General features: G+C 48.4%; 1 protein-coding gene across 2 annotated transcripts in view; it reads left to right on the forward strand.

Annotated features, from left to right (window-relative positions):
* The first annotated feature begins 263 nt into the window (after nt 1-263).
* Kcnd3 (potassium voltage-gated channel subfamily D member 3) overlaps nt 264-20,981 on the forward strand; it is a 218,978-nt gene continuing 198,260 nt past the window's right edge. For both annotated transcript variants that reach the window (XM_031375083.1, XM_031375084.1), the window contains exons 1-2: nt 264-669; nt 7,202-8,379. In XM_031375083.1, the coding sequence (XP_031230943.1) occupies nt 7,274-8,379 (1,106 nt within the window). In that variant the 5' untranslated portion in view covers nt 264-669; nt 7,202-7,273. The remainder of the gene's footprint in view (nt 670-7,201; nt 8,380-20,981) is intronic.

Consider the following 20,981-nt stretch of genomic DNA (forward strand, 5'->3'; position numbering starts at 1 on the left):
CACACACACACACACACACACATACACACACACCCTCGCGCAGAGTCACTCCCCCTCGCACGCCCTCAGCACCCTCCCGCGGCGAGGCTCCCGGGTCCTCCTCCTCGCTCCCTCCGCTGCCTGGCCGCTCTGCTCTCTCGGGCCCGGCCTGGGGCCGCTCGGCCCGTGGGGGATCGGTGGGGAGCGGAGGGCGCAGCCTCGCCGCCTCCCCCGGACTCTCCTCTCCTCTCCGCCCCGCCCGCGCCGCGCCCCCACCGCCTCCTCGGGAGAGGGACCTCGGGAGAGGCAGCCCGTGGCCGGCCCGGCTCCGCTCTGCGCGGCATCGGTGGCGGCGGGGGCAGGGAACGAGCGAACCGGAGCTCACGAGCCCGAGAGCGGAGCGGCTAGGCGGGGAGGGGACGCGCTGCCAAGCCGGGGCTGGAGCGGCGGTGGCAGTGGCGGCGGCGGCGGCGGCGGCGGCGGGGGAGGGACGGCCCCACGGACGGACCGACGCACGAACCGATCGAGTGAAGGAGGGACGAGCGAGACTTCGCCGGCGGAGAGGAGCCGCCCGAGCCGGCGGCTGCTGGGCGCTTCCCCGCGCTGCTGGGCGCTCTGCGCCTCGGCGGCCCCCGGCCGCAGCTTCCTCGCGCGCGCGGGGCGCGGGGCCTGGGGCTGGCTTCGGCGAAGGTAAGAGGGAAAGCGACCGAGCCTTACGGAGCCAGCAAGTGCGAGGAGCGCTGCTCCCACGCCTGTTGCTCCGGCTGCCCACGCGGCACCCTCCCACTCCCGCGCCCGGGTGGGTGGGCGCTGGGGCGCCGGAAGGATGGGGGGTGGGGCCGGGCTGTAGGGGAGCAGGCAGCCGGCCTGGGGGCGTCGGTTCCCTCGGCTGCGGAGACACCTCTGGGCACTGAGGCGCTGAGAGGTTTGGGGGTGTGGGGGTGTGAACCTCTGCCCTCTTGCCATTGGCCTGCCTTCCCTCGCCGGGCGCCAGAAGCAGCGCCCCGGGATCTGGCTGCAGGTGGCGACGGTTTGCTCGGTCCCCGCTCTTTGTGAGCTGAGAAGAGAAATGGCTGAGAGTGGAAGCTGGGAGCCTTTTGGGGCGCTTCGCAAAGTTCTCCAGCCAGGCGAGCCTGTGTTGTGCCTGTTAGACGATGGAGGCTGGTTCAGTTCGTCCTGCCTAGCACATCTTCCATCCCGTGAGCCCCAGGAAAGGTCCCATAAGTGTCACGAGAGACCCTGGGGAAGGGGTTTCAAAGACTCTTTTGCTTTAACAGGGTGTTTACACTGCGGATGGGGCAGGGAAGTTACCTGGAAATCAACTAAATTCCTGCGCTTTCTTAGTGCTGGCATTTAATTCAGCCCACGTTGTTCTCCTCTCATCCCGGGCAGCCTTGATAAGTCAGCAACAGGCTGAGGTTCCAAACCTGAAATCAAGGCAAAGAAAAGTCACCGTGTATTTGACGGAGCCTCTGAACTTTCCCGGGGTGATAGGCGGCACAATGCAGTCGGTAATCAGGTTTTACAGAGTGGTCATGCATGAATGTAGGTGATGCTTGAATCGATGCCTTATTTACTGTTACTTCCAGGGAGCCTGAATGTTTAATCTCCGAAAAAAGGGGAGGGGGAGCTCCTGGGCATTCATTCAATGCAAAGCATGTGTACATTTCCTCATGTGGACACATACCGGCCCGCTAAAAGGAGCTGATGTGTTTATTTTTCCATGTTGCGTCTTGAATGCTATAAGACGCAAGTACACAAGGGACCTCCAGAGGAAGAACGATTAACAGCTTGTTCCCTTTTGCTGTTGAGGAGGCTGGAGAAAGAGTTTGGGGCAACTGCACTGACCATCCTAGGAGCTACACTGTAAAGAAGAGAATCTACACGTCCCTGTACCCCAAGAATTTCCAGCTTGGTTCCCCATGCTCATTTCATACCCAACAAAATCCTGCAGACAGGGGACAGACTCCCTGGGGGCATGAAACAGTTCCCCAGACCAGCTTCTGGTTTCTGCGGACTCTCCTCCCAGGTCATTGAAGGGCAGATCTTGGTGATGTGACATTTTTGCTGCTTTGTGTCTGTGTTCAGGTGAAGTGTCAAACCCCAGGACAGGAGGTCTGCCTTTTTTTTTTTTTTTTTGACCCTCTGCCTCTAAAATAGAAGCTGCTTAGCAGGCAGCTGACTTTTTACAGCAGGAGAGAAAGGGTTTCTCTCTTTTTTCAGGATTTTTCATGTTTGTCATTTCTGCGTTTACCTGGTTTTAATCTTTCTCCCTCCTGCATCCCCACCTCACCCCACAGCCAAATCTTTCCTACTGTCAAACAATTTTGCCACAAACAAAAATAGCTTCAGAGTTTTCATTTGTAAAGCATCCGTGTCCTAGTAAAACCGTGGTATGGGAGGCGTGTGCGGTGCCATTGGCTGGAAATGGGGCCGCACTGTAGTGCCTGGTGCAGGGTTCATACCCAGGCCAGCTCCAAGAGGCACTGTGCCCTTAGGGATGAGTGTTGCAGCAGGAACCTGCAAAAGTCCTGTTTAAGCCAGGTCATTCCTGCAGGGTTGTGTGATGGGCGTGGCTGGTATGGATTTGAGGTTGTTGTCTTCCAAACCCAGGTGTGTATGTCCATGTATGTCCATGTGCACACAGAAAGCAGTAAAGGGATAACTGCTATTTTCTTGGTACTCTGAGCCAGAAGGATAGGTTCTGAATCTCCAGAGACAATCTGGTACTTGCGTGGCCCTCTTGAAAAAAAACAAAAACAAAAACAAAACAAAACTGTCCTGGATTATTGCACAGGATAAAAGTTTGCCCTTGGGACAAGAGACTTTAGGACAGATACAGAGAGGATTGATGTTGCATCTCTCTGAGCTTTCAATTCTCCATCAGAAAGCAGTTTGTGAATTGCTCATGGCTTTAAAAGAGTTGACTCAGAGTGGAAGGTGAGGGCATGGAGCTCAGCTTGCAAAGTCAGGCAGCTGGCTATGGGATTCCAGACTCCAAGGGGCAGTACCGGGAGACTGGCAGGAGGAGGGCACTGTCTTCTCAGAGCCTCGCGTCTGGCTAACAAGGTTCTCCAGAGTGCGTCCTGATTCAGCAGTCTCTTCATCTTTGCCATTTGAACCCCTGCCAGTGCTCATCTTGGATGTTAGGGGTCATGAGGGGTGTTAGGGGTCATGAGTCAAGGGGCCAGGAGGGGCCCGAGGCCTAGTCCTCTTCCTTTCTAGGAGGGTGAGTGGGTTTCTGTGGGCAGGCTGGACCTTAGATTGCCTTGGGTTCCAAGTGATGCAGGTCGTGTGCCCTGTTCTGGGCACCAGCCTCATCAGGAATTCCCAGAACTCCCTCTGCTGAGATGAGGCTCAGGCTAATTGCATCCTCACAGCAACCAACCCAGATGCTCTACTTCCCGATCTGCATGGGCAGCCATCGAAAGGCAGTTTCAGAGAGACTGGAGCTGTAGTCTCTGTGTGTCCTGGATCCAGGAGAATCATTAGAACCAATGGGTCCTCTGTCACTTTTTTTTTCTAACCCCTTCATTTTACAGATGAGGATTCTGCCACCCAGTTGGTTAGCAGTGGCTTGCTTCCAAAAGTTCAGCATAGTACTAAAACAGACTGAAGGGTCCCCAGAGCCTGTGCTCCTAGCTGCTTGCTTCTTTGGGAGCATCAGGATTGGGATGCCTATGGGAGCATCAGGATTGGGCTACACCTAGTTCAGGAAAGCCATTTGTCTGTCAGTGAGCCAGACAATGGTCTGTGTTGAAAATGTCCACGAATATATACATTGACTTAGCCATTTTGAAGGAAACTTCTGAGGTTTGGGTTGATTTTTTTTTCATGTCACCAATAGGTAGAAACATAAGATATTTCTGGGAAATAAATTAATGTTTTGTGATATGCAAAAGTGCCGTACACAATGCCCATAGCTTTGTCAGTGCTCAGGAAACATGACTTGAGTCAGAATTAGAATTATCTATGCCCAGTGTTCAGCTGTTTGTTTCCCAGACCCACCCCCCCCCCCACACACACACCACTTGGAAACCTCGCTAAGTATATGCTGAGGGGCAGGAACATCAGGTCCAAAGAAAACATATTTCCATGTAAGGGCAAATGCTTGAAGACAAGTACACGGTGCAAGCCGTGTTTCTGAAGCTTCTCTCAGTGGTGTGTGGATTACCTGCTGTCATGGTTGAATGACCTCCACTCTCTTCCGTTCTCTCCGTTCCTATAATCAAGAGCGTATCAGGCCCACGCTGTTTGTCTATCCTCTAAGCAGTGACACCTATAGGAAATGTCATTGTCATTCCCTCTTCTCCTTAGCATCTGAACAACCTCCTTCACTAAGGAAGAGAGGGTCTTATGACAATTTCCCCTTAGCATGCAGGTAGCTTAGCTGAGGCAGTGATCAACTCCTTGAGGACACTTAACTGAGGCTACAGCCAGTTCTCGGCTCTTGATTCTTTGGGATCTTGACTGAACTCCTCAGAGTTCAGTTTAGAAAGAGAGTAGCCATCTTTGACAAACTCAGGAAACATAGTAGCAAGGCATAGGGTTGAACTAATAGAGAGCAAGCAGGGTCTGTAAAATAGTGTTCCCGGCTCCAGCACCTACTCAAGCATCACAGGCGCTATGCTACCTAATGGGCTGGTTGGAAAGCTGAGACTTTATGGCCTTTGTCCTAGAAGATTTTTATAGGGCCTGGGGAGTGTCCCGCCTAGACTCCCAGTGAATTCTGACTATTTACTAATCATGGCAACTCCTTAATTTTCTTCATGTGTAAGATGGGGGCTACAGTGGTGTCTCCTCCACAATTTGTTGTTGTTATGTGTGTGGTTCAGTGGAAACAATCTGTGGATGTGTTAGGCATTGACTGAACCATGTATGATCAGTGATCAGTAATCCTTTCAAAGTCAAATCCCTGCCCTGCAATTCGAGGTTATCAGGATGCTGGGCATCTGTATGCCTTAGATTTTGTTTTCCATGAAATGGTGTACATGATAGATTCTTCAGCCTGGGACTAAATGAGATAGCCATGGGAGACAGTGCGATACCTTGCATAGAGAATCTGGCCATTTAGTACCATTAATGTCATTCCTGTTAGTGAAGGGGATATAAAACACCTGTAATCCAAGCTTGACATGGCAGGTGCTAGAGAAGAAAGGCAGAGTACAGAGACCATAAAGGAAGGAGTGTCTGTGGGAGAGAAGGAAGCGTCACCAAGAACAGGATTTTAATGAGTAGGGTGAGGGGAGGGACAGCAGGTTATACAGCAGAGACAGAAATCCAGGGTTTGTCTGTGAGCCAGTCCCTGCTCTTCTTGTTGGAAGGTAGGGGGTACCTGGGCTGTCCGGATGATATGTTAAGCTGGGTCCCTTTATGAGGATGCTGGAATGCCAGGCCACGGAGTTAGGATTTTATTTCATAGGCTAAAGAATAGAGCACAAGCAGAACCTTGCTTTTAGGAGACTACTCTGGGTAGAGTGAATTTCAAGGTAACGGGAGGAATCTGGGGTAGAGGGGGGAGTGACACAAGAACGCCAGTGGGAAGGAGGGCCAAGGGAATCCAGGCTTAGTGTTTCATAGTTGGCTGTCCTTTAAATGGGTGTGAAAGAAACAGGGTGAGTGGCCTAGGGTGAGGGATGCCGTGAACAGAGGTAAAGAATGACGTTCTGGATGGAGACAGGTGAAGCCTCTCTGTTTCAGAGGCATCCAGGTCGAAAAGCTCAATAGCATCTCGAAAGCATTAAGAATCAGAAGTTCTGGGAGTCAGGTGAGGTGGTGTTCCTGGAGAGACGAAGGCCAAAACCCACCACAAGTCTCTGTGGAATAAAAAAAAACTACCCAACAGCCACAACCAAACCAACAAACTCCAGAAGTCACCTCTGGCTCGTTTACTTCAATACAGAAATAATCCAAATGAGTTCTAGAGAATCCAAATAACTCTGAGTTAGGATTTGGCGCTGAGCTGTGCGATCAGTTTAGGATTAGTGGAGTTGAGTGTGCCAACCCCAAACAATTTCCCATCACTGTTACGTGTGTTTCTGTGTCGCCGCATGTCTTCCCACAGATGGTATACATTGGGGGATTGCAGAGTCCTTTCACTATCATCTTTAAAAAGCCAGATCTGGGAAGGTAAATATGCTTCCCAAAGCCAAATATAGTTCTCTCTGTCATTAGTCCCTCCATCCAGGCTGGTGACTGGGACATGTGGTTCAGAAATCTAGGAGTGAAGGGCCAAGGGTGCCCAGCCTGGAAGAAGTCTCGGAGGGTGCAGTAAAGGACAGGTGAGGGAGCTTGGCATGGGATGGTGTATTGTTACATAATGGGAGGGAACTCTGGGTTCTGGGCAGATGGAGACAGGAGGCAAGAAACGTAAGAAAGGCAGTGAGCATGGCTCAGCTTCCTCTGGGGAGGGAGAGGGACAGTATGTGAAAGGCAGGTGGATGAAGAACCCAAGAATTCCTTCACTGGGTGGGAGAGAGATCCTGTACAATCAACCACAACCTCATACCCTTTCCCTTATCTGTCCTTGATGCTTCTGCAAGGCTGCAAGTGGATATTAGGTTGCTAGGGAAGGGACCAGGCCAAGCATCCCGAAGAGTAAGTAGCAATTTGCCAGATAAAGCCTCCTCTGTGGGAGTTAGGGGTAGAAGTTCAGTGGCTCTGGGCTTCCTTGGGTCACCTGCCTTGACAGAATTTTCCAACCCCAGCCCTAGTCTCCTTCCCACCAGGGAGGAATAGAAAGGATGTGTTTACTTGATATCCTTCATTGGCACCCCATTCCTGATTACCCTGGTGGATGAAGAGTGAAATAAAAATTAGCATGTTTATCCCACTTTTAAATTCGTCTAATGAGAACTCATTTACCCTCTCCCAATTTAAATTCGTAATAACGCCATAACCTTTCAGAGCTCATTATTACCCATCTTCCCAGATCTTCCTGTTAGAGAAGCTCTCCTTCCCAAGTCCTCCTGCCACCCCCCACCCCCGCCCCCCGGAGCTTGGCACTTTGTCAGGCAATCTGCAACATCCAATGACCCGGCCCTTTGCACAGCCCCTTGTCAGGTACTGTCCGTGTGTCACTATTGCGGTTTCTTCTTTTGGTTAATTTTAGTTTTTATCTGGCCATGGGGTTTTACCGTTTCACTCAGCAATAATCCTTCCCTTGTTCCTTCAAAAATCAAAGCAGACTCAACCCCTTTCTCTGCTCTCTCCTATCCTCCAGGGGTCACTGAACTAACTCCAAGCTGCTGTGTACAGTGTCTGAGCAACTACCAGCCCGAAAGCTGGAGTCACCATGGCGGCAGGAGTTGCAGCCTGGCTGCCTTTTGCCCGGGCTGCGGCCATTGGATGGATGCCAGTGGCCAACTGCCCCATGCCCCTAGCTCCAGCTGACAAGAACAAGCGGCAAGATGAGTTGATTGTCCTCAATGTGAGTGGACGACGGTTCCAGACCTGGAGGACCACTCTGGAGCGCTATCCCGACACCCTGCTGGGTAGCACAGAGAAGGAGTTCTTCTTCAATGAGGACACCAAGGAGTACTTCTTTGACCGTGACCCGGAAGTGTTCCGGTGCGTGCTTAACTTCTACCGCACTGGGAAGCTTCACTACCCACGCTATGAATGCATCTCTGCTTACGACGATGAGCTGGCCTTCTATGGCATCCTCCCTGAGATCATTGGAGACTGCTGCTATGAGGAGTACAAAGACCGCAAGCGGGAGAACGCAGAGCGGCTCATGGATGACAATGACTCTGAGAACAACCAGGAGTCCATGCCCTCGCTCAGCTTCCGCCAGACCATGTGGCGGGCCTTTGAGAACCCACACACCAGCACCCTGGCACTGGTCTTCTACTACGTGACTGGCTTCTTCATTGCCGTCTCAGTCATCACCAACGTGGTGGAGACGGTGCCATGTGGCACGGTGCCTGGGAGCAAGGAGCTGCCATGTGGAGAGCGCTACTCGGTGGCTTTCTTTTGCTTGGACACTGCCTGTGTCATGATCTTCACAGTGGAGTACCTCCTCCGACTCTTTGCCGCACCCAGCAGGTACCGCTTCATCCGCAGCGTGATGAGCATTATCGACGTTGTGGCCATCATGCCCTATTACATTGGCCTGGTCATGACCAACAATGAGGACGTGTCCGGGGCATTTGTTACACTCCGGGTCTTCCGCGTCTTCAGGATCTTCAAGTTCTCCCGGCATTCCCAGGGCCTACGGATCCTGGGCTACACCCTGAAGAGCTGTGCCTCCGAACTGGGCTTTCTTCTCTTCTCCCTTACCATGGCCATCATCATCTTTGCCACGGTGATGTTTTATGCTGAGAAGGGCTCCTCCGCCAGCAAGTTCACAAGCATCCCTGCATCTTTCTGGTACACCATAGTCACCATGACTACACTGGGGTAAGTCAGTACCTCTGACCTGAATAGGGTGGGGTTGGGTTGATCGGTCATGAAACTTTAGATGGCGTATCAGGATTGAGGAGAGGGGGTTTGGAGACGGAAGCCCTTCACTCGAGTCATGGGGGCCAGGGAAGTGGAACAGTCAGAAAAGGAATGAGTGGTTTGTTTGTGGGTGGTGACTTGCTCCGAATTGAGTTTATTGGGGGAGGTGAGGCACGTGTTTTATAAAGCATGGGAAAGTAAGTCGCCATGTCTGTCCTCCAGGCAACACAGTTCAGTGTGCGAGATGGCAGGGTGGAGTGCCTCGGAGGACTGTGAGGGAGTGGAAGGAGAGCAGTGGGCAGCGGGGCAGAGGCTAGGAGAATCTGGGTGAATGGTGAACAATCTGTCCATGCAGATTTCCTTCCACGTTCCCTCCTGTGCCTTCTTCTTCGTAGTATACTTGCAAGATGCTTTCTCTTTTGCCTCATTTCTTTTCTGCCGCCACACACACTCACGGATTAGAATTTCTCTCAATGACAATGATTTGGGGTTTTTCTGAAAAGCAAGGTACCGGTTTCTTTTCCTTTCTTTTCTTTTCTTTTTTCTTTTTTTTCTCACGAAAGAAGGAACAGGCTTATTTTATCAGCTGGCGTCAGAGATGGAATGCCCCCAGCCTACGCTGTGTATCTGTGAAATAGTCTCAATGGGTCATGTGGTCAGACAAGCAGTAATATCATCAGAGGGAGACACAAGTCCTTGGCGAGGGCTTGGGTGCCCTTCTCTTGAGTTCTCCGTGCCACTGAGGTCACACAAATACATTTATGATGTTGGGATGTGAAGCTTTCTGTCAGGGGAAGGGGTCCCAGGAAAGAGATTAAAGTCTTCACCCTAACAGGATTAGAGCAAATAAAGGCAGCTTTATGGAGATAGAGATTTTAGAGGGGTTTTCGCCTCAGCAGTTGGAAGCCATGAGACTAATGAAAAATCCCTCCACAATTCATATGCCGGGTCTAGGTTTGCTTAGACCAGGAAGCGTTATATTGCTGATGGAGAATTCATGAAGCTTTTTATTTGGTCTTTGACAATTCGGTTGGTGGGATCCTGGCAATTCGTTTCTTTTTTTCCTGGCTGAGCCCCCTGTTGTGGTGGTGTAGGTTATTCCACAGTGCCGCGTGTGTTTATTGGGAATGACTGAGCAGGTGATTGGACCTCTTAAAGTGATTACATTTGTCATTCTGCCACAAGGGAGGAGCAGGGAGGAGAGCAAGGGATGTCACCATCCATTTGCGAAGGCCACATTTGATCCAGCATTCACTTTACTCTGTCTAAAGAAAGCTATACAGCCGTTCTTCCCAACCAACACACACACACACACACACGCACACACACATGCACACACACATACACACATGCATACACACACATGCACACACACATGCACACTTGCACACATGCACACACATGCCCACACATACACACATGCATACACACATGCACGCACACACACACATGCACACTCGCACACACACACACACACACACACGCACACATGCACACACACATACACACATGCATATACACACATGCACACACACACATACACACATGCATACACACACATGCACACATGCACACACACACATGCATACGCATGCATGCATGCTTTCAGATAGCTGCTCCCCAGAATAAGAGTATTTAACACTGTGGCTTTATCTTTCTTGGAGCAAATGGCAGATGTAAGCTTTTGGCCCTGTAGGATGTTTGGGATATTGTGACCTGAGGGCTTGGCTTCATATTTATCCCTTTTGTGCTAACCCTGGCCATCCTTCATCTTCAAAAAAGAAAAAAGAAAATAACCCAGGTACGGCATCCCAGCACTCAGGCATGCCCCTGTTATGATCCAGAGTCACCGGTGCCTTTAGTTGCCTCTTGATGGGATTCGAGACATGAAAGGGAGAAACTTGTATTGGGATCAATCCCAGGCAGACTGATGGGTGTCGGGGTTAAAATGGGATCATCTTGAAGGAGATTAATAGGAACTCTACTGGCCAGGTGCCCATTACTTTTTATTATTAGTATATTAGCATCTGGGTGTCTACTGTGTGTCAGCAGTGTGCTGAGCACTTTGCATATATTATCTTTAAGTCCTCTCAGCAGCCTTGCAAGGTAGGAAAAAGCTCTGTGCTCCTTAAGGATACAGAAGGTGAGCCTCAGAGGGGTTCAGTAAATCTCCCACAGTCACAGAGCAGACTTCCGGAGGCCAGTCTCTGTGTCTTCAGAGTCCTTTCCCCTTTCACCATATCCGACTCTTCCTACTCCATCGTGGCCTCCAGTAGAAATCAGGCCTTTGGGTTGATCTTTACTTCTTATTACTTTTTGAAAGATAGCCTCGGGATGTGTGATATTCTAGTCAAATTACCAGTCAGGCAAGCCTCAGCTTGCTGAATATTGTATGCCAGGCCCTACCCTGGGTACACAGAGACTGGACACATCATGTGTTTCCTTCTGCCCAGGTCAGAAGATGTCATTAGAGATCAGTGGCTGCTTTCATAGCTAAACTTGGGGTTTTGCCGCTGTTTTCCTGTGGGATAATGGTTCGTCTGCCGAGGCAGGTGCAAGTTCAGCATCAGGGGTAGAATGTATTGGCCTTAGATTTACATTCTGGGAGTAGTGTAGGGCACAGGCAGGCTACAGGAGAAGATATGTGAGAAAGAAAAGCATGTGCCTACAATGGAGATAGCTGTGGTTCCCCTACAGGTCCTGGACCTCCTCACTCCACTCCCCAATGACAAACAGGTTTGCGTCTCCATCCACAATACTCAGAAATGTCTAGCTTCTGAGAAGTGAACTAAATGAGCTAGAAAAGAAACTTTTAGTCCTCTCTTCCCTCGATTCAGACAAGTTCCAAGAAAGCAGTTCTTTTTCTTCCTCCCCCCCCCAATCTGATTGTAGCTGTGTGCTAGATCAAGCTACTTTGACTTTGACCTGAGCTGGCAGTTGGCACCATTACCAGGCTCCTTTGTTTGGCTATACATAGCAGGTGCTTGACAAAATGCTTTCTAATGGAGGGGTCGGTGTAAATGGGGCACCTTCCCCATTTTCTTGGTCTGATACTGTTCTCAATCTCTCCTGGATGCATTTGTCCTTTCTTGAGGCTAAATTTAAGGTCTGAGACTGCATTCCTGCAGCCTCTCCAGTCCTTGATGCCGTCTCAGCTCTGCTGTTCCAGGAGAGAGGAGAGCAGACTGCACTTGGTGACTGATCTGTCCACTGAGATGCTCTAAGGACCACACTTATGTTCTTGCTCTTACTAGGGGACTGTCTGGCTCAACCCTGGGAAGCTTTCCCTTTCTTCTGGCTGATTTCTGTCCAAACCACGTTCACTGGCTAGTTTTAGCCCTGTTGCACCATTGCAGAAAGTTCATCTTTTTCTTAGTCTATACTGAATTTGAACCCCATGTAACTAGGAACCATGATGGACCAACTCTGCAGTGGTCCAATTGCTTCCAGCAACTTCCAGCTGGCTGTGGCCCCTCCCTGCCCTACTCCTTCCCAAGCCCCCATTTCTCATCAACTGCACTGTCCTCAGCTCCTTCTCAGAGTGGTGCCAGCCAGTATGCTCAGAGCCAATATAGGTGAAGGTGTTTGCTCCGCCAGGCTCTGGTTGCCATCTCTACCTGCTTTCCTACTACCTCGCTCATGTGTTAGTAGATGTCCTCCAGGGAAGGATCTCCTGAAGCCAATTATCACCATTTATTTAAGATTTCAAAATACTTTAAGCACACAAGAACAACTGACAGCCCAAATTATCACCCGGGCTTGAAGTCGTCTTTCCACAGCAGGCTCCTGTGCCGGTAGGAAGGACCCCTGAGCTGGGCCCAGGCTTCCCTTGTGCTCCCTTGACAGTTGAGCTCCCAAATGCACCATTCAAGGATTAATTTCCATGTTCATAATTGAGGCTATAAATAAAACAAATCCCCAATTATCTCAGTTAACAGAGGAAAGGGATAACGTGGAACTCCCAATATTAAATAAGACCAACATAACCAGTTTGGGAATGTATTATATGAGGTGAGTTTTGTCAAAGCAAATTTCCCTTCTTAATTTTGCTTGGCTCTGATTAGCATTCTGGTGGATCTGGACTGGCTGAGAAAGTCCTTGGGGCAGCTCAAGTGAGGATATGGGGGTGCAAGAATTTTGGAGTCTTTGGGTGTGTGTCCACGGGGGTTGTGACGGATTGGGGAGCAGCTTCAGGCCTGGATGGTCTGGAGAGCTCTTGGGCATCTTAAGTGGAGGGGTGGAGGAGAGTTGGGCTTGGGAAAGGCCGGGGAAGGTATGGAGCAGCCTCTGTTCCACGCACGAATGGTGGCTCACTTACATAATTGTCATCAGCAGCCTGTCTGTCACCTTGCGCTCTGAGATGAGAGCATTTTTGACAGTGTCCAAAAATCACTTTAACCAAAGCAGAATCGATTTTTTTTTTTTTACTTCTTCCAAGCATGAAGCAGGTGGTTTGCATTTCCCTTTAAAACCTAATCCTGAAGGGAGCCTGTCTGAGGATTCAGGAGGCAGGAAGGTTCAGCTTGGAAGTAGAGAGAACACGCAAGGTTGGGGTTCTCGATCAGGCTCCCCCAGTGACAGCTTGAAGCTTGTCTGAGATGTGGCTTTATTAACTCTACAGTCTTCAATATGCTGACTATACTTTCACAGGGATCACCAATACCTCAGTCTAGATGCTGGCTGACAAAGTTATCTATGTGGGGTGGACCCCTGCCCAGGGCCTGCTCATATGACGCTTCCTGAGAATGAATGACCTGCAGGTCTTTTCTTTGTTAGCATTTCTTAACCGATAGTTCCCTGGTGCTGGAATTCCTGAGAGAGCATGCAAACTTACATCTCAACCAAGGATCTACCATCCCTTCAGTGTTTGTGAGTACCTACCATGTACCCGAGGGCATTACTGACTCTCAGAACACACAAGCACTGTCATTGTGTACCAGTCCAATGTGACTCTGCAAGATGAATCAAACATTTCCCTTCCTCCAAACATAAAAGGTCATCTTCCCAAGGTAAACCTCCATCGTCTTCTCCAAGATGGCTTCCAAGAAGTGAGCAGACAGGGAGGACCAACACTTGAGGCTTCAGCCTTAGGAGGGATGGGACTTCGTACAAGGAATGTTTTCTGTGAGCCCTTGCATAGTATCAGGCTACCTGACATGGTCATCTTGAGACATTCCAGGGGCAGGGAGAGGCATAAAGAGAACCATAGGTAAGTTCCTACCCATCATGCCTCTCTTCATTCATCTCTTCTCCAATATTCCCAAAATATTAAGTTCTAGGCACTACTATTCTTACATTCTTATAGAAAGGACAATTCAGTCAATAGGTAAATGAATGCCCACTGTTAGGATACATAGAAGAATAAAACCCATCAGGACACACAAGGAGTGCTAAGTGTGTTTACTCTCTAACAGTCAGGTCCCCTGGAAACAGGTCAGAGGCTTAAAACTCCCCAGCGAGTTCCTATTCGGAGCCACAGTGGCATGGTTGTCACAAGCAACATGCTTGAGTTGATTCTCCCATTAACTTTCTGATCTCCTGCCACCCCTTGCAGAAATTCCACTAGGAGTTTCCTTGCTATTCCAAGAATACCACATTAAGGACCCTCTTACCTGATTATTATTTTTTTTTTGCATGTATTCCTGCTTTTCTCTATTCTGTCCATATTCCCTTAGGTCTCTGTTCAGCATCTGAGAGGCTCTTCTTGATCCCTTATCATAAAATAGTGTGGCAATAATGCAGGCAAAAAGATGGTGGAGGCATTGTGGGTGAGAGCAACAGAGATTGGGGAACTGAAAGATCCTTGGCTCTTTAGAGGTAGAGGGCTGGGGCGCTAGCTCAGTGCCTTCTGTGCACGTATGGGGACTTGAGTTGGGATCACCAACACCTATTTGAGTGCCAGGCACAGTGGCTCTCCAGCACTGGAGTGAGCCTGTAACTCATTTGCCAGTCAGCATAGCTGGGCTAAGGTGCTTCAAAGGAGAAACCCTGTCTTAAAAGTTAAAAGTGGAGAGAAAGTGGAGAGAGAGAGAGAGAGAGAGAGAGAGAGAGAGAGAGAGAGAGGAAAGACACTTGAAGTTGACCTTTGGCTTCTATACACACGTGTGTCGGGGGCTGTCCCGCGCTATCTCCCGCCGGCAGGAAAGACGCGGCACACACGGATCCTTCTGCAGTACAAACTTTACTTTCACTAGCTTCAGTTGAGGAGGAGGAGAGCCCCGACTATATCAAAACCCTTCCCTTATATAGGGCCGTATGCCCGCCTCAGACGTGGCGACTCATAATAGGCTGTGTGACGATCAGGCCATTTGACGTGACCAAAGGCACTCGTTGGGATTTACAGGCACACGCGCACAAAGCGTTCTTATGCCAACGACAAGGCATTCTTATACCAACGGCAAGCCAAATGTCATCGCCATTTTATAATGGCGATGTGCTTATGAAGTGGCTTCCTACAGGGGGCTATCTACTTATATGCACTAACAAGTAGATTACACTCCCCCTCCCACGCACACATACACACACACACACATATATATAGTAAAAGTAGAAAATCCAGGAAGCTTTCTCAGGAAGCCTTTCTCCCATTAAGTCAACAAAAAGTTCATGGCAGGGGATTAGCTATGAAGACCTTCTACACCCTTGGGAGAAACATTTGTCAAGAAGAGGCTTGGCTCTAAAACCCAGGGCAGCTAAGACATCAGCAGGGAACCAGCAAGCCCCAGAGAACCAAGTTGAAGCCACAACAGTAGGGCTGGAAAGTGGATAGAACTTTCCTTTTTTTCTTACCCAAGCAATAACTACTTTTGTGTGCTCAGCTGGCACGTGCTCACCATCATGATGGGACATTCCTGGCTCTGACACAGAGGCCACTCTCAGACTCTGATTTCTGCTTCAACATAGGGTTGACCCAGGGCTTCTGAAAAAAAAACAAAACAAAAACAAAAACAAAAAGGTTAACTTACATGGGTAGCACTTTGAGCGGCTCAGGTGCCTCACACTGGGAGCCTCACGATGCCTTGGCTTTGTGATCTGGCAGTTCAGATCACTGCAATTTTTGGAAAAGGATTTCCACGCTGGTATTCATTTCACAGCTCCCTTCCAGAACGTCTGGAAATCAATCTCAACCTCTCTCTGCTCGGCTTTGTTTGTGCGTCTCTCTTTAAACACACTAGTAAACACACACATGATTCTTCCCAAGGAACCACAATTATTCTGCCTTGAGATACTGTAAACAAGAAAACAGCCAGGGAAGAGCCCCCTCAGCTGCTGCTTGAAATGTGTTCAGTTCTTTCACCCAGGAAGGAGTGCTTGCCCTAAGCCAGACAAAGCTCTGGACCACACTCCACAAGGGCTGGGAGTTCTGAGCCAAGGACTGGAGCAGGGGAACCTTCCACCATCCTTGGGCACAAGAACCTTTGTAAAACTAGCCATTTCTGGGAAGCTGACCCTGGAGCACTCATTTGTAGAGATTCTCCTTTTGGTGATATTCAAGTCAGTAGTTCTCTTCTGGGAAGTAGGAAGTCAGCCCCCAGAAACCATCTTTGGGAAGAGTGTGTGATACTGACCTCAGACCAACATCTAAAAAAGATTTGTTTTAAGCAGAGAGTTACTCCTGTGTTTGAGGGCATCCCAGGGCAGGCTTCATGCTGAGTTTGGCTTCTTATTTGCCTACCTTGCTTTCCTCAGGACACACAAGCCAGCCCCATACCAATGATAGGTATGTGGAAAGGTGGGACTGGAGAGGGAAGAGAGCCCAGCTTTGGCTGACCATAACTGGGTGGAAGAAGATTACATTTAGCTCATGTAATCATATTCTAGGTGCCAAGACTCGAATGAGCGTCATTAAACTGAATCAGAAAAATCGTTTTAATATAAGTGCCACCTCACACACAAGCTAGTTGATGGAGAGATGGATGAGGCTGGAGACGCCTCCTTTGTAACATGACGCCGTAAAATCCCATCACCTTCATTATTTCCCACCAAGGCAACACATCAAAATACCCACGAGTGGCAGAACAGCTTGAATTTAATATACAGAAAGTCCAATCAAACAATAAATGGATGGAACTATATAAAGAACCCATTTTCTGGGAGGCTGGCTCCATTCTCTGGGATTCAGCTCCTTGACACATGAAATGTGCATCAATTTTCACCAACTAATGCAGCCGCCGAATCGCCACATGCGATATTTGTTTGCTTCAGAAATGGCAAAAGGGGACCTTTCCCTCCTACATTAACTGGCTATCAATGCAAAATTGCAAATCTCATTTTCTTTGATTTGCATCCAGTGGCTCCCAGTCACCCAGCAAGGTACCCTGCAGTGCCAGCCAACATGGAAGCCTGGCCCCCACTCCATCCCAGGATCTCATCACTCTCAGGAGCAGTTTGTCATCTTCTTTAAACCAGGGTGAGCGTTGTAAGGGCCAAGAGTCTTTATTCTCAGCAGTCATTGGGTTGTGCTGCGGCACTCTGAATGTCTGTGGCATTATGAATGGTCCATAGTCCTTCCTTTGAGACTGTATGGAGCAAACGTTTCATTTTCGATTGGGTTCCTCCCACCAGCATCGCCCTGCACATTGTCTTCCACCTCTGTCTCCCAGCCAGTTATGGAGAGATTATAAATGTAAATATCAATAGATCAGTCAAACAGAAGAAAAGAAAACTAGCTGCTGAAAAATCATACAGTACTGTCCAAGGCTCATAGAAAAGAATGGTTTGTTTTTTTTTTTTTTCTTTCAGGTTTGGGATCCTTTTCAAAGTTATTTTTCCAATGACATGAATAGCAGAGTTAACTATAATTACAGGCTTCTAGACTCTTAAGAAGCGTCATTAGTTTACCTTTACTTCTTTCTGGGCATGTGTACTTTAGCAGTGGGGGAAGCTTAGGAGAATTAAACTAACCAATATCAAAACCATAGTTAGCAAAAATTTCATTTGATTTAACTATTGAATATCCTGTTTGCAAGGTAAAGTATAAGGCAATGTTGGAGATATAAAAATAAATAAGAGGGCTAGGTACATAGCTCAGAGTTACAGTGCTTGCCTATTGCCTAGTATGCACAAGGCCCATGGTTCATTTACCAGTACTGTCACAATGAGTGGGATGGGGGAACAAGAGCAAGAGGGGGGAGGGGTAGGAGAGGGCTATCTGAGAAGTTTATGATATAGCAGGGGAAGTATGTTCATAAGCATGTACAAGAAAGGAAGGGCCATGTTCTGAAAAGATCAGAAGTGTGTATTGCAGAATAAATATTTAATATTTGCTGATGAATGGTTAGCCCCAAGGAAGAGATGAGTGATATTTTAGGCAGACCGACAACAGCAAGTGGGATTTTAATAAGTGGGAATGGGAAACGGACGTAACTCATGAAAGGGCATGGTGCTTGGGGAGCTTGGCTACTGTTTGCTGGGGTTTAGGATATGAGAACAGGAACATAGCTTAGAATACGCAGGAACAAAAGGTTTGCCAGGGACTCAGAGGACCCCAAATAGGAAGGCAAGGAGCTCAGTTTGTAGGCATTGGGAGCCACTAGAGATGTTCTCGGTGCATCCAGGAGGTAGATTCACTTGGCAGCTGGCCCCTGGATGAATGTTAGAAGATCTTTTGGATGCAAGACAGTCATTCATAGACTGATCAAGTAAGAGATGAAGAATTTCTTTTTTTTTTCCTGGTTCCCCCCACCCCTAAAAAAAAAAAACCCTATTCCCTTCCCATTCCCCCTGCTTACCAACCCACCCTCTCCCTCTTCTTGGCCCTGGCATTCCCCTACACTGGGGCATAGACCCTTGACAGGACCAAGGGCCTCTCCTCCCATTGATGACAGACTAGGCTATCCTCTGCTACATATGCAGCTGGAGCCATAAGTCCCCCTGCCATGTGTACTCTTTGGTTGGTGGTTTAGTCCCTGGAGTTATGAGGGTACTGGTTAGTCCATATCGTTGTTCCTTCTATGGGGATGCAAACCATTCAGCAACTTGGGTCCTTTCTCTAACTCCTTCATTGGGGACCCTGTACTCAGTCCAATAGATAGCTGTGAGCCTCTACTTCTGTATTAGTCGGGCACAGTCAGAGCCTCTCAGGAGACAGCAATATCAAGCTCTTCTCAGCCAGCACTTATTGGTATCCACAATAGTGTCTGGGTTTGGTGATTGAATATGGGAAGTATTCCCAGATGGGGCAGTCTCTGAATTGTCTTTCCTTCAGTCTCTGCTCTAGAATTTGTCCTGCAACTCTTTCCATGGGTATTTTGTTCCTCCTTCTAAGAAGGATCGAAGTATCCATGCTTTGGTCTTCCTTCTTCTTGAGTTTCTTGTGGTTTGTAGATTGTATTTTGGGTATTCCGAGCTAATGGGATAATATCCACTTATCAGTGAGTGCATACCATGTGTGTTCTTTTGTGGTTGGGTTACCTCACTCAGGATGATATTCTCCAGATCCATCCATTTCCCTAAGAATTTCATAACTTCATTGTTTTTAATAGCTGAGTAGTACTCCATTGTGTAAATGTACCACGTTTTCTGTATCCATTCCTCTGTTGAGGGGCATCTGTCTCCAGGAAGAGATGAAGAATTTCTAACCCGAAATAGCAGCAACAGAACAAGAGAGGACTTGAATGAAAACAGTCAGGAGTCTGAAGGAACTTTGGAATATAAGAGTGGCTGATGAGAAGCATGGAGCTGTAGATTCTAGGGAAGGAACAGGGTGGTGGGTGCTCAAGAGAGAAGGACCATGACCTTGACTTTGGATCTGTGAAGTTTGTTGCTAACCCCAGATATCCTCTGAGTAGAAAATGGCTCTGGGTTCCTCCTGGAGAATAAGGCTAAGTGAGAAAATTGGAAGACTCTTGAAGGCAGGGTGCTGAGGAAGGAACTTTGAGGAATTCCTCTTGGCCTGTGTCTTACTTGAGTGCACAGCCCTGATAAGCACATTGGTACCATTTGCAAATAACTTTACTACAGCTTCTCTCTTATCTGTCTCCTTGGCCTACACAAGTTCACTTTCATACTGTGTTTCTGCTGTAACTAAAGGGAAGATTGATCCTCTGAGTAAAGCAAGGTTTTATTTTTAGCATCCGACAATGATAAGTAAATAACAGCACCCATCAGGGGAAATATTTTGTTCATGGGTTTTACAATAGAAAACAAATAAATATACCCCTATGTTGGCATGTGGATGGGAGATGAGATAGAAAAAGTCACAGACAAACTAAGAGCCATCTCTGCCTGGCTCAGGGTGATACTAAAATGGAGGGCTACAGTCTTTGCCGGTCTTTCGTAGTGTCAGACCCTGGGACAACATTTCAAGAACTTGAGACACTTCTCCCACCTGCTTTCTTCTTCCCCCTGGGTAAAATGTTAGCTGCACCTGTTGAGTCGCTGGACCTTTCCTCTGACATGACCCCCACCCCTCATTTGGGTCTTTGGGAAGCAACTAGGGAAAAGATGTTTTCCTAATTCAGTAAACATGCCCCCCCCCCAGCAAACAAGACACAAATCAAGTTCATATCAGGAGCTTCAAAGAGAGAGAAGGGAACTAAGGCTTCAACCCCGTGAGCTGGGTGTTCGATCCCACTCTGCACACCCCACGGGAAGGCCATGACGCTGTGCCCAGGCTACCACACTGCAGTCACACGAGGTCTTTTGATTCCATTTAAGTTCACTGGGCCTCCTAACGAGCCTCACCTCAATAAAAGATATGTGTGCTTACAGAGCTGTATTACAGGCCTCAGTAAGGAAAGAGGCAAGTAAGACCCAAGAGGGAGGGGGCAGGAGAGGTGGCATGTTAATAAGTGCTCTACAGAGGCTGTGGCATTTCAGCTAGACCCTGAAGACCCTTGCAAAACGAATTGCATTAATTAGCCATTTATTTAACAGGTATAGTAAGAATATCATGCATGGTACTAGGGCCGTGGGTTGAGACCTCTCTGTTGGGGAGGGGGGTAGGTCAGATATCCTGCATAACAAATATTTACATTACAATTCATAACAACAGCAACATTGCAGTTGTGAAATAGCAATAAAAATAATTTTATGGTTGGGGGTCAGCACATGAGGAATCGTATTAAAGGGCTGAAGTGTTAGGAAAGTTGAGAATTGCTGTACTAGGGAGTGAGGAAGAATTTGTAAACAGAGCAGAAAAGTTCTTGGAATTGACATTCTAATACATAAGATGAGAATGAAATTTTGACTTAAAAGCCACAAAGAAAGGGTTAAAGTTTGGAAGTGAGAGGAAGCCGGATGTGTAGGGAAGTCTAAGGGTCCACAGGACAGAAGGACAGAGGGACAGAGGGACAGACAGCAGCTGCTCCCAGTTGTCTGTGTGACAGCGCCTCTAGCAGTTGGTTAGGAGTCCAGGACACAGCGATGACTTCAGAGCTATGATTGAGCCTCTTTAGGGCCGTAATTCAGCAATGGGAAAGTGAGTGTTTGCCATCTGTGCTGAAGACAGAATGAGTGGAAATAAGTTCACCCTGACCGCGAGAGACTACTGCCATTACCCTTCACAGCAGTAGCTGATGATGCTTAGCTTCAACAATGGCTGAGGCATAAGCTTCATA

This window comes from Mastomys coucha, unplaced genomic scaffold (assembly GCF_008632895.1).
Source record: "Mastomys coucha isolate ucsf_1 unplaced genomic scaffold, UCSF_Mcou_1 pScaffold16, whole genome shotgun sequence".
Taxonomy (NCBI): Eukaryota; Metazoa; Chordata; class Mammalia; order Rodentia; family Muridae; genus Mastomys; species Mastomys coucha.